The sequence below is a fragment of the Pristiophorus japonicus genome, chromosome 1 (assembly GCF_044704955.1).
Source record: "Pristiophorus japonicus isolate sPriJap1 chromosome 1, sPriJap1.hap1, whole genome shotgun sequence".
Classification (NCBI taxonomy): Eukaryota; Metazoa; Chordata; class Chondrichthyes; family Pristiophoridae; genus Pristiophorus; species Pristiophorus japonicus.
Window position 1 is genome coordinate 334289816 of NC_091977.1, and position 14604 is coordinate 334304419.

Sequence of the window (14604 nt, forward strand, 5' to 3'; positions counted from 1 at the left end):
GGAGGAAGAATTTCTAAGGGTTGTAAATCTGTGGAGGCTGGGTCATTGAATATATTCAAAGGTTACAGGGTTATGGGCAGATCATTTACGATCTTAAGTTGCAGAGCAGGCTCAAGGCCAGGTGGCCTACGACTGTTCCTACTACTTATGTTCTTAAATGCTGGTTACTACAGTGACATCACGCACAGACCTGGCATGTTGAGCAGTGATAGTTTGATTCATACTATCATTTGAACAACTTCAAAACAAAATAGGTTTGAGTCACTATTGTTATTGGCACTGCTCGTAGTAGTAGAGAGTGTCAATTGCAACAAAAAAAAAACACATGCTCAGAACTCGGGTCATCGAAAAAAAAGTTGCGCATGCGTAGAACGAGGCGGCCGAGACTAATGACCTGCACGACCGGATATATTTCCATCAAAGTCACGCTGGATTAGGGTGGTAAAAAAACCACGAACTGCTCCAATACCACCAAGAAATGGGCAGTAGTGGCTCTTCATGAATTTCAGGGCCCATATCTCTGTTACCAGAGTAAATTAGAGACGTAAAGTGGCACATTTCTATAAGGCTGCAATTGAACTGCAAAACCAATGGCATTTCCTGGAACATATGTCTTTAGATGTTTAGAGGAAAATGCATGAGTGCTTTGAACAGAACAAACCAACTTTGTCTTCCATTCTTCAAGTACATTTTTCACAAACTTGCTGTTTGTTTTAAATGTTGGAGAGGGAAGAGAACATTTATTCTTCTGCATTCTAAACTTGTTTTTTTCTGTAAATGTTAAATGGAAGACACAAAAACCATGCCAAAAATTGCTGGTCATGGGAATGTGGGAAGGGAGGACCTTGAGACTATCACTAGGGGGGTAGTGCTGGATAGGCTAATGGGACTCAAGGTAGCCAAGTCCCCTGGTCCTGATGAAATGCATCGCACGGTATTAAAAGAGATGGCGGAAGTTATAGCAGATGCATTCGTTATAATCTACCAAAATTCTCTGGACTCTGGGGAGGGACCAGCGGATTGGAAAGCAGCTAATGTAACGCCTCTGTTTTTAAAGAAAAAGGGGGCAGACAAAAGGCAGGTAACCAAACGCCAGTTAGTTTAACATCTGTAGTGGGGAAAATGCTTGAAGCTATCATTAAGGAAGAAATAGCGGGACATCGAGATAGGAATAGTGCAATCAAGCAGACGCAGCATGGATTCATAAAGGGAAAATCATGTTTAACTAAGTTACTAGAATTCTTTGAGGATATAACGAGCATGGTGGATAGAGATGTACCGATGGATGTGGTGTATTTAGATTTCCAAAAGGCATTCGATAAGGTGCCACACAAAAGGTTACTGCAGAAGATAGAGGTATGCGGAGTCAGAGGAAATGTATTAGCATGGATAGAGAATTGGCTGGCGAACAGAAAGCAGAGAGTCTGGATAAATGGGTCCTTTTCGGGTTGGAAATCGGTGGTTAGTGGTGTGCCACAGGGATCGGTGCTGGGACCACAACTGTTTACAATATACATAGATGACCTGGAAGAGGGGACAGAGTGTAGTGTAACAAAATTTGCAGATGACACAAAGATTCGTGGGAAAGCGGGTTGTGTAGAGGACACAGAGGCTGCAAAGAGATTTGTATAGGTTAAGCGAATGGGCGAAGGTTTGGCAGATAGAATACAATGTCGGAAAGTGGGAGGTCATCCACCTTGGGGCGGGGGGGGGGAAAAAACAGTAAAGGGGAATATTATTTGAATGGGGAGAAATTACAACATGCTGCGGTGCTGACGGACCTGGGGGCCCTTGTGCATGAATCCCAAAAAGTTAGTTTGCAGGTGCAGCAGGTAATCAGGAAGGCGAATGGAATGTTGGCCTTCATTGCGAGAGGGATGGAGTACAAAAGCAGGGAGGTCCTGCTGCAACTGTACAGGGTATTGGTAAGGCCGCACCTGGAGTACTGCGTGCCGTTTTGGTTACCTTACTTAAGGAACGATATACTGGCTTTGGAGGGGGTACAGAGACGATTCACTAGGCTGATTCTGGAGATGAGGGGGTTACCTTATGATGATAGATTGAGTAGACTGGGTCTTTACTCGGAGTTCAGAAGGATGAGGGGTGATCTTATAGAAACATTTAAAATCATGAAAGGGATAGACAAGATAAGAGGCAGAGAGGTTGTTTCCACTGGTAGGGGAGACTAGAACTGAGGGGGCACAGCCTCAATACGGGGGAGCCAATTTAAAACCGAGTTGAGAAGGAATTTCTTCTCCCAGAGGGTTGTGAATCTGTGGAATTCTCTGCCCAAGAAAGCAGTTGAGGCTAGCTCATTGAATGTATTCAAGTCACAGTTAGATTTTTAACCAATAAGGGAATTAAGGGTTATGGGGAGAGGGCGGGTAAGTGGAGCTGAGTCCACGGCCAGATCAGCCATGATCTTATTGAATGGCGGAGTAGGCTCGAGGGACTAGATGGCCTACTCCTGTTCCTAATTCTTATGTTATGGAATGCAGCAGTAATGTAGGTAAATTGGGAATGCCAAATTGATGCAGTAGTGTTCACTGTCCAAAAAACAGCTTTTTGTATAACTTTCTACAGTCATTTTTTTTTAAAATCTCACTGCTGCAACAGTGAGAAGGACACTTCAAGCAGGGAGATGAGGGTTGCTGCTGAGATATTAAGAGGATAATTATGATTGATCCAAAGCATAAGCTTTGGGAGGAGCAAGTGGGTGGGTTTAAAAAAAACCTTTTCCAGTAAATGTGAAAGGTGGCTGCTGGAGTTGGGGGAAGAGTTGAACTTGTCTACAGGCTGGAGCCTGCAGCTATATTAAGCTTGGCCATTGCTGACATAGGAAGTCTTTTGATTGGGTTTACCGCTACAAAAAACACAACTTAAAATTCTGAAACAGGAAGTAAGGTTTGGCATCAGGAACTATAGCCTATTTGCAAGATTAGTATCTTTTGGATAAGGTGTTAAACTGAGGCCCTGTCAGAACAGGGGAGTTCTCTCTAATGTCCTGGCCAACATTAATCTCTAAATTATCAGGTCAAATAGCTAGTATTTTGTGGGATCTTGCTGTGCTCAAATTGGCTGCTGTGTTATCAACATTACAGCATTTTAATTAATTGGTTGGGAAGTGCAAGGATATGAAAGGTGCTCTTTCCTTCTAAATGGAAGAAGATATTTTACATCACAAGCTGAAATCACACCTGCAGTTGGAGAATGAGTTTTATAGAAGTATTAATCAATTTTAAACTAAACATGTAACTTGTACAGCTGTTCAAAAATTCCAGAAACAGCAAAAAGCCATAATTACAAAACCAAGACTGATTTTTTTTTCAGTACATAACTTGTTTACACCAAAGTTCACAATGTTTGAGTAAATGTAATGATAAAACACTTGCAAAGCTATATTTTCTATTGAAGTACACATGAACTATATAGTATAACATCAGTTTCACAAAATTTAAATATTTAGAATAAAATATAACTCCATATGGGATAAAACCATTACAAAGATCATTTGTGAAACAATACTTTTCACATTATCAGTTACAACTCGATTCTGCATTCAAAAAAAAAACTATTTGGATGACAGATCAAATGTATGTTCTTGTACAAAATGGAATTTAGAAAATGAGATGAGCATGCACAGGAAAAGGAGTCTCAATAGTTTGGTGATTTTAATTAGTCTCGACTGGGTCTGAAGACATTCTACCCCAGTATGAGATATTTAAATTGTACACAAACACTACTTAAAGACAGACACGTGTTTTATTTCCCCACCCCCTCCTTTTTAAAAAAAAATATAGAATATGGCCAAGGAATTTTTCTATGCTTTTATTAAAGGACCTTCTAGATACTTTCTGAATGACCAAGATACTGCCATCCAAATTTGCTTTCTGGTATGTGAATATAGAGCACTCTGGTGCTGCCACTGTACTTTTAGACTCCCTTTTACAATTGCCAACCAACTTCACATTAGATACTAGAAAATAACATGCTCAGAATTATTTACACTAAAGAAAAATATGTGCTTAACATGAAGCTCGAACTATTTTAAAATGTGAATTCATTATTACAAGCAATTACACATTCATTTGATATGCTAATGTTATTGACAAGAGTCAAAGAGCACTACAAGCACAAAGATGGAACAAAATATTAAATGTTCAATTTTCAGGATTTAAATATATAGCAGTTTTTTTTTTAGGTGAAGATAACAGCATTCTTTGGGGTGTGGGGGAGAAAGGAGGTTGAACCGAGAATGTTTTCCCTTTTTAAATGGAACCTGTTCATAATCAAATGCATGGAGCGTAAAGTTGTTCCTTGCACGAACTTCTCAATTTTTAAGCAACTATTAAAATAAAGATACAAATTTATGTTCAAGGCAATGTTCTCCTTTTACGGCTGAAAGTGAGTTAAGCACAGAAATGGGTTCTAACTAAAAAGAGTTACTTATCATAATTGAAACAACCTATTGCCAGGGTTTAAAGTTGAGAAATGTAAACTGTTTGCCAATTTATATTTAAATGTTAACCAAAAATGATGAAATTTACATGGAGGTGGATGCATTGTTAGCATGTACATTTCTACACAGCCCTCCGATATTTTGCCATAAAATGTGTGACAATCAGGGTATAGTGAGAATTTTCAAAAACACACATTCTACATTAATCAGCAAGCATTCAATAGTGAAAATTCAGTTTGGGACTATATACATAATATCGATAAACACTGATCTGTCTCTCTTCATTACCTGGCACTGAAAATTAGAGCACTGATTTATGAATAAAAAGAATGGTTATAGATGAGTCCCAGCTCATTACACAGAATATTGGAATGCCCAGTGCATGCAATAAACATTACACCTCTGATGTGGTCAGTGTTTCCCTGTTTGTCTCTCAGAGTAGGGTGCTGCAGGCTGTTGATTGAAGGTGGAAAACCAAGAGGTCATAGCAGACTTGGCGCTTGTGAGTGCCCCTCCTACAGACTGACCTACATCAAGAACCAACAAAAGGAAATAAAATAATGTTTTCTGAATAATTATATTGAAGGTCTGATCTTTATCTAATTCAAATACTCATGACTCACTTGAGCCTTTTAGGCCAATTGTAGAAATTTAAGCAAATAATTTTTTATAATTCAATGTGCAAGAAACCACAGCAAATGTGCCAGCATCTTAAAAGAAAGATAAATTATTGATTTGTATCCTTAGTTCTGATGAAAGGTGCACACCCAAAACATTGTAACCTATCTTGTCCCTTTACAGATGCTGACAGACCTGCTGCATATTTCCAGCATCTGTAGTTTTTCCATTTTATTCTAGATATACAAGGCCTGAAAAGCAGCTGATATTACTGCAGTTTATGCATGCCAGTGTCAAAGTTAACCCTCAAAATCCAAAGCTGAGCACGATTAATCAGTTATGTGTCCCTTTTCTTTTCGACCTGCTGATAACATGCTCAATGGTTTGTAGACAAGGGATAGTCATACTTGAAAAGTTGGAGAACACACACAACTTGTGCCTACTGAAAGGGATTAAATACTCATTACATCAGCCATTGTGGTTATTGGAACATTACTAATTGTCAATTCACCACATTCCCAAACTGGTGGAATGTGCATACCACCATCCTATTTTAATGACTGCAAACATCTATTAAGAATTGCATTTGTTTGGGAGGCCAATGATCAGCATTCCATTCATTGGTTTGAATATGCCATGTGCTCCTTAACAGGTTATAAAAACAGCAATGTTTCTCCCACTCCACCCTTTTTTATTTTTCCCTTTATAGATGCATTTCAGCAGAAGCTAGATAAGTACATGAAGGAGAAAGGAATAGAAGGTTTTGCTGATAGGGTTAAATGAAGTAGGGTGAGGAGACGAGTATGGAGCACAAACACTGGCATGGACCAATTGGGTTGAATGGCTGTTTCTATGCTGTAAAGTCTATGTAATAGCCCTCTCTTTACAGCTTATAGTAAGATTTACTTGTGCCATTCAGCATTTCTCCAGCCATGGATCCCACATTTATAATACAAGTGAAAGTGCACTAATAAAACTGTCTCTAAACATGGAGACGAGACAAGAATTGGATTTTATTTAAATCACTAGAATTGAGTTGTTCAGACAATCTAGATCATCCAACAGGAATGTTGAAGACTGCAAGGATAACAAGACATTTTTGAAGGACAAACAGCCCTGTACTTCAAACTCCAACTCTAGATATTAAATTAGGGTAATTGTTAGGGAAATTGATGGGATTGAAGGCCGATAAATCCCCAGGGCCTGATAGTCTGCATCCCAGAGTACTTAAGGAAGTGGCCCTAAAAATAGTGGATGCATTGGTGATCATTTTCCAACAGTCTATCGACTCTGGATCAGTTCCTATGGATTGGAGGGTAGCTAATCTAATACCACTTTTTAAAAAAGGAGAGAGAGAGAAAATGGGGAATTATAGACCGATTAGCCTGACATCAGTAGTGGGGAAAATGTTGGAATCAATTATTAAAGATGAAATAGCAGTGCATTTGGAAAGCAGTGACAGGATCGGTCCAAGTCAGCATGGATTTATGAAGGGAAATCACGCTTGACAAATCTTCTAGAATTTTTTGAGGATGTAACTAGTAGCATGGAAAAGGGAGAACTAGTGGATGTGGTGTATTTGGACTTTCAAAAGGCTTTTGACAAGGTCCCACACAAGAGAGTGGTGAGCAAAATCAAAGCACATGGTATAGGGGGTAATGTACTGATGTGGATAGAGAACTGGTTGGCAGACAGGAAGCAAAGAGTGGGAATAAACGGGTCCTTCTCAGAATGGCAGGCAGTGACTAGTGGGGTGCCGCAGGGCTCAGTGCTGGGACCCAGCTATTTACAACATATATCAATGATTTGGATGAAGAAATTGAGTAATATTCCAAGTTTGCAGATGACACTAAGCTGGGTGGCGGTGTGAGCCATGAGGAGGACGCTAAGAGGCTGCAGGGTGACTTGGACAGGTTAGGTGAGTGGGCAAATGCATGGCAGATGCAATATAATGTGGATAAATGTGAGGTTATCCACCTTGGTGGCAAAAACAGGAAGGCAGAATATTATCTGAATGGCAGATTAGGAAAAGGGGAGGTGCAACGAGACCTGGGTGTCATGGTACATCAGTCATTGAAAGTTGGCATGCAGGTACAGCAGGCGATGAAGGCAAATAGCATGTTGGCCTTCATAGCTAGGGGATTTGAGTAAAGGAGCAGGGAGGTCTTAATGCAGTTGTACAGGGCCTTGGTGAGGCCTCACCTGAAATACTGTGTTCGGTTTTGGTCTCCTAATCTGAGGAAGAACGGTCTTGCTATTGAGGGAGTGCAGCAAAGATTCACCAGACTGATTCCAGGGATCAGGACTGACATATGAGGAGAGACTGGATCGACTGGGCCTGTATTCACTGGAGTTTAGAAAAATGAAAGGGGATCTCATAGAAACATATAAAATTCTGACGGGACTAGACAGCTTAGATGCAGGAAGAATGTTCCAGATGTTGGGGAAGTCCAGAACCAGAGATCACAGTCTAAGGATAAGGGGTAAACCATTTAGGACCGAGATGAGGAGAAACTTCTTCACTCAGAGAGGAGTTAACCTGTGGAATTCTCTACTGCAGAGAGTTGTTGATGCCAGTTCATTGGATATATTCAAGAGGGATTTAGATATGGCCCTGACTGCTAAAGGGATCAAGGGGTATGGAGAAAAAGCAGGAAAGGGGTACTGAGGTGAATGATCAGCCATGATCTTATTGAGCGGTGGTGCAGGCTCGAAGGGCCGAATGGCCTACTCCTGCACCTATTTTCTATGTTACTAATATACTGTTAGAGTAGATAGCCTCAATGAATTAAAAATGCAGCAATTAGACATCTATAGTATGTCAAGTAGCTACTCCAATACGATTCCAAACAGGAGGTCTTAATTTCACATTGATGGGATTCTGATGTTGACTTGTGAGTTTGTGTAGATGATGGCTTTAAGACTGCCCAATGTTTAGCTGGAAGAATATGTGACTCATGACTCATCAAAGACTTGATGCCGGACAAGCAGTCAAGCAGTCTTAACAACACAGAGGCAGAGGCTGAGAGAGGCAATAAAGAGGTAGATGAAGGGGTGGGGGAGGTATGGATAGATCCTCTGTCTAGCAATAACTTCTCTTCAAGCCCAAGGTAACGGAGCAGAGACTTGAAGAGAATCTATTGCTGGAGATTGTTCTGAAAGAAAGACTTGCATTTATATAGAACATTTCATGATCTCAGGATGTCCCAAAATGCTTTACAGCCAATGAAGTACATTTGAAGTGTAGTCACTTGTCGAAATCAAGATGGGGCAATCTCACTAAGCTGTAAAACATAGGAGAGACTTTGGAGGAGGATGCTGTGATCAACCATGTCATAGACTGCAGTGAGATTGAGAAAGACGAGGAGGGTTAATGTATCACAATCAGTCACAGAGGATGTCAGTTGAGAAATTGTTTAGGGCCCATTTTGGTGCTGTGGCATGAAGATGGGCATGGACTTTGGCGTTGACAATACATTCAAGGTTGTTGGGAGGGGAAAGAGTGTTTGGAAAGATGGAGTCGAGGGTGTTTTTTTTTTAAAAAGAGGGGCTGTTTTGAAAGGGAGGAGGACTGTACTTGAAAGGAAACCATCCACCATGGCAGCTAGGCGTGGGGACCAGGAAGCAAAGTTGAGTGGTCAGCAGGTACTACACCAATTACTGCATCCACTCATTCTGAAAATAGGAGTTATTTATCAAACTCTTCCAAGCAGTGCTATATCTTACCGACTGCCTTTCCTGTCTGCACCACACTGCGGCTCGTGGAGATCATTGCATTGCCAAGCTTCTTCCCACGTTCACTATTCTGTACAGAACTAAAGCAAAGAAACATTCAGTGAAAGATCTTAATTGTCAAACTTTTATCCATTAGAAAGTGATCACATCATTTGGTTTAATGGGAGGTTGGCATGATTTGTGTGGCATACAGAAACAATAGTTGTTATCTAGGCAGCATCATTTTTAGAACCAATTTCAATATTGATTTTCAAATTTCAATATTAGCAACCATTAAAAGCAGAATTATGCTATTGTGTGAAGCAATTTCAGAACTAAAAATGCCATAAAATGTAAAAAAATATTCATGCAACTCGCTCACATACAAAATAGAAAATGATTGTGTTGAATCTGCAAAGAGAAAACAGAAACTTCCCTTACAGACATTGTCCCTTTAAGAAATTTACACTATTGCACTGCTTATGGTCAAATCTTTCTCCTATCCCACTAAAAAACAGGGCTTTGGTCAGAACTATATCCTTAGTTCTTTAATTAAAAAAGAGAAGCACTGAGAGCAAGAACAATTAAATACAAGATTGAAGTAAATTTAAACAGCACCAGAACCTCAGTTTCTGGAAGTTGAACTCTGCACCCCTCCCCAAAGAATGAGAAAAATAATGTAGTAGGATTCCCTTTCTAATTTCTTGCATCTCCACATACAATTGGGATTATATCAATGTTGTGCAAAAAAAGAGACACCATGCAAGACAGTGCTGTTGTATGAAAGTACTAATTAGCCTGAGCTGTCAGATCTAGATAATAATACTTGGTGAAAGCATGTAATTTGTTTCAGCAGCCTTACTGTCAACTTTGAGAGGAGTCCTTTGCATGTCAGCCCAAGTGATGGCCACTGGTGGACTGGGCTCTGACTTCCAGATAGATCCTGTTCTGGCAGAGAATATAACAGGGATTCCCTACACAATTCCCTAACCCAGTATTTTGTTTCCATGGGATATGAACACGTTGTCTAATGTTGGTGTAAACTTTGGTTTTATCCACAGAGAAAGTTCTGGCTCTGAAAATTTTCCAATATTTATTTTCAATAATGGTGAGACTAGGAGTTCCAGAAACAAGTGAAACTCAAGATAAAAACTAACGAAAAGGACAGTTGGAGATTAAGAACAGCACAACCAATTTGCCAAACATGGTAGTTCTACTACCAAAACATGCTGAAATATGGGCCAGAAAAGTCACCATTTAAGAAAGAAAATTTAGTATGACATAAATGGTTCTCAAGGCAATTAACTGCTGAATGGAAGTCAAAAATCTAGATACCATAGGATGCTCTCCACAGAATGTCCATCTTTCACAAAAATAATGAGCAGAGATAGCATCACATGGTCTCATGTTGCAGGTTGAGTACTCTCGATCTAGCAGGGTAAATGTCTTGGTCAGTTTTCTTTGTTAATTTGGTATTAATGGGATTGTTTAGTGGGAAAGCATAATTCTAGCTAGCGCTGAGGGCTGCATCAAAGATGATGTCAAGAACACAAGAGATCTCATTAAAGGTGAGGGCCAAGCTGCCGACGCTGTGGGTCCCTACCTGGACCACTAGGGAGCTGGGTAACGTGGCATCATGGGCCGCAACCAGTAAGTTATAGAATTATAGAAATTTACAGCACGGAAGGCCGCCATTTCGGCCCACTGTGGCTGCGCCGACCGACCAAGAGTTATCCAGCCTAATCCCACTTCCCAGCTCTTGGTCCATAGCCCTGTAGATTACGGCACTTTAAGTGCACATTCAAGTATCTTTTAAATGTGGTGAGGGTTTCTGCCTCTCGCACCCTTTCAGGCAGTGAGTTCCAGACCTCCACCACCCTCTGGGTGAAGAAATTTCCCCTCATATCTCCTCTATACCTCCCCTCAATTACTTTCAATCTATTGTCCCTGGTTGTTGACCCCTCTGTCAAGGGAAACAGGTCCTTCCTATCCAATCTATCCAGGCCGCTCATAATTTTATACACCTCAATAAGGTCTCCCCTTAGCCTCCTCTGTTCCAAAAAAAACAGACCCAGCATCTCCAATCTTTTCTCTTAGCCAAAATTCTCCAGTCCAGGCAACATTCTTGTAAATCTCCTCTGCACCCTTTCCAGTGCAATCACATTTTTCCTGTAATGTGGTGACCAGAACTGCACACAGTACTCTAGCTGCAGCCTAACCAGTGTTTTATACAGTTCAAATATAACCTCCTTGCTCTTGTATTCCATGCCTCGACTTATAAAGGCAAGTATTCCATATGCATCCTTAACCATGTTATCTACCTGGCCTGCTACCTTCAAGGATCTGTGGACCTGCACTCCAAGGTCCCTATGTTCCTTACAATTTTCAGTGTCATACCATTTAATGTATATACCCTTGCCTCGTTAGACCTCCCCAAATGCATTACCTCACACTTATCCAGATTGAATCCGGGAGTGTAAATGGGTCTCATTGGTACCACTCACTGCAAAGGATTCAGGACAACTGAGTGTTTGTACTAACCAAAAGTTGGAGATGAGCAGACTGAATCAAACCAACTACTGGGCAGATACGAAAATGCTGGGACCCCAACTATTTACAATCTATATTAACGACTTGGAGGACGGGTCTGAGTGTAACATAGCCAAGTTTGCCGACAATACAAAGATGGGAGGAAAAGCAATGTGTGAGGAGAACACAAAAAATCTGCAAAAGGACATAGACAAGCAAAAATTTGGCAGATGGATTATAATGTTGGAAAGTGTGAGGTCATGTACTTTGGCAGGAAAAATCAAAGAGCAAGTTATTATTTAAATGGAGAAAGATTGCAAAGTGCTGCAGTACAGCAGGACCTGTGTGTACTTGTGCATGAAACACAAAAGGTTAGTATGCAGGTACAGCAAGTGATCAGGAAGACCAATGGAATCTTGGCCTTTATTGCAAAGGAGATGGAGTATAAAAGCAGGGAAGTCTTGCTACAGTTGTACAGGGTATTGGTGAGGCCACACCTGGAATACTGCGTGCAGTTTTGGTTTCCATATTTACAAAAGAATATACTTGCTTTGGAGACAGTTCAGAGAAGGTTCAACAAGGGTGATTCCAAAGATGAGGGGGTTGACTTATGAGAAAAGGTTTGGCCTCTACTTATTGGAGTTCAGAAGAATGAGAGGTGATCTTATCGAAACGTATAATTTTATGAGGGGGCTTGACAAGGTGGATGCAGAGAGGATGTTTCCACGGATAGGGTCGACTAGAACTAGAGGGCATAATCTTAGAATAAGGGGCTGCCCATTTAAAACTGAGATGAGAAATTTCCTCTGAGGGTTGTGGATCTGTGGAATTCGCTGCCTGAAAGAGCTGTGGAAGCTGGGACATTGAATAAATTTAATACAGAAATGAACGATAAGGGAATAAGGGGTTATGGAGAGCGGGCAGGGGAGTGGACCCGAGTCCATGATCAGATCAGCCATGATTGTATTAAATGGTGGAGCAGGTTCGAGGGGCCGTGTGGCCTGCTCCTATTTCTTATGAATTGCTGAAGACAAGGTAATTGATGAGTTAAAACTGAAACGTCCCCAAACTTTTCATTGTATCCTGGAATGTTACAGCAGACATGGGCCACTGAATGCACCAAATCTACACAGGTGTTTTTCTCCACCAGCCACCTAACTTAATCCCACTTTCCTGCTCATTGTGACCTCTCATTACTGTGTCACTGGAACCAATCCATCACTAATTACCTCATCATAACCATTCACCATTTTGCAGAGTTCTATCAGGTCACACCTAACCTCAAGCTCCAGTGAAAAAGCCACAATTCTGAAATCTCTCTTCAGATCTGTAAATGTTCAGCCCTGGTAACATCCTAGTGATCTACATTGTACTTTCTTCACAGGGCAACAAAGGTTAGGCAATAAATGTGGCTTTGTCAGCGTAACTCACATCCATGTAACAAATAAAAAAACTTTCCATTTTCTATCCATTTTATAATGAAGTGTACAAAAGATATGCCAAATATTTATTCAACATTGCTGCTTATCCCTCTCTACTATGAGCTTGCATCCTTCACCTCTTTGCAACCCAACCTCTGACTATGAATGCACTGATGGAAAATCTTACTATTTTTTTTGTGCTAATTTTCTCTCCTACTCCTTCGCATTTCTCAAAAACCTTAAATAAGATTTTTACAGGGTTGCTTGAATTCCTTACTACAAAATTACTGGGATTTTTGGTGGTAAAGAACAAACATTTCCATCCAAACAGTCAAGACTATTGCCAGCAAATTAAGATCCAAGCATTTAAATACACAACATGACTGAGAAGACCACCAGTGGAAATTGGCAGCAGTCACCACTAGTGTTTGAGGCTGCCCCTCAGTGAGACAAATCAAACTTAGATAAGTGTCTGAAGGTTGAACAAATGAGGGGAAAAAATCATGTTTTGTTCATAATAAGACTGGCAAATCAGCCAATTGAAACATCGTAGAGCTATGTTAGATTTAGTTCAAAAATGGTACCAACGGAATGCTAATATTGTAATGTCCAATATTAATTTTAAAAGTTCAGGGATGCCAGCAATCAAATAGAATGCACTTGACTGGGAAGATCAAATATAAAGCATAATATGTGCTCAATTCAATAAAATACATGGGAGAGGCAGCACAAGTGCTTCAATGTGCTGATATGAAGGTTCAACCCACGATTCCCCATTCAGCAAACTTCCAAAGCAAGGGCTTAAAAAATAGTGGTATAAAATTGAAAGAGTTTTTAAAAACTATTATCTACAAGTCCCTTGCCCACCTTTTTGACCAAACAGTGCGTGGATTAAGGAGAAAATTTAGAAAATGGAGAAAGAAAGTTTTCAAAACTGAAGAAAAAAAGTCCTTGAAGGAGGACAAGTGGCCTCCTGATAGCTGGTCTTTGCAGTTTCCTATTCGCAATCCACCCACTTCAAATCTGTTGGGAGTTCTGATTATTAAACACATCAACATAAAAAAATATAGAAAATGTGAGCGTTTAATACAGCAACCTAACATAGTCCAGTGTTTAAACACTGCTGTGGTGGTCGCTATTAATTACAACCACGAATGTTTGACAAATTTGCTGGAGTTCTTTGAGGATGTAATGGGCAGGGTTGATAAGGGGGAACCAGTGGATATGGAGTATTTGTATTTCCAGAAGGCATTCGATAAGGTGCCACATAAAAGGTGCACAAGATAAAAGTTCATGAGGTTGGGGGTAATATATTAGTTAGCCAATCTTCTAACCATGCGAACAGAAAGTTGGGATAAATGGGTTATTTTCCGGTTGGCAAACAGTAACTAGTGGGGTGCCACAGGAATCGGTGCTGGGGCGTCAACTATTTACAATCTATATTAATGACGTGGATGAAGGGACCGTGTAATATAGCCAAGTTTGCTGATGAAGCAAAGATGGGTGGGAAAGCAAGTTGTGAGAATGGGCAAAAATTTGCCAGATGGAGTATAATGTAGGAAAATGTGAGGTTATCCACTTTGGCAGAAAAAAATAAAAAAACAAATTATAATTTAAATGGAGAAAAATTGGCAAGTGCTTCAATACAGAGGGACTTGGGGGTCCTTGTGCATGAAACACAAAACGTTAGTATGCAGGTACGGCAAGTAATCAGGAAGGCAAATGGAATGTTGGCCTTCATTGCAAGGGGGATAGAGTATAAAAGCGGATAAGTCCTGCTACAACTGTACAGAGTACTAGTGAAGCCACACCTGGAGTACTGCGTGCAGTTTTGGTCTCCGTATTTAAGGAAGGATATACTTG

At 40.4% G+C, this 14604-nt stretch overlaps 1 protein-coding gene across 3 annotated transcripts in view; it reads right to left on the reverse strand.

Annotated features, from left to right (window-relative positions):
• Positions 1 to 3273: 3273 nt before the first annotated feature.
• avl9 (AVL9 homolog (S. cerevisiase)) overlaps positions 3274 to 14604 on the reverse strand; it is a 145963-nt gene continuing 134632 nt past the window's right edge. For 2 of the 3 annotated variants that reach the window (XM_070889373.1, XM_070889365.1), the window contains exons 14-15: positions 8804 to 8892; positions 3274 to 4986 (exon numbers count right to left, since the gene is read on the reverse strand). In XM_070889373.1, coding sequence (XP_070745474.1) covers positions 4871 to 4986; positions 8804 to 8892 — 205 coding nt within the window. In that variant the 3' untranslated portion in view covers positions 3274 to 4870. The remainder of the gene's footprint in view (positions 4987 to 8803; positions 8893 to 14604) is intronic. The other variant, XM_070889355.1, reaches the window with a different exon arrangement.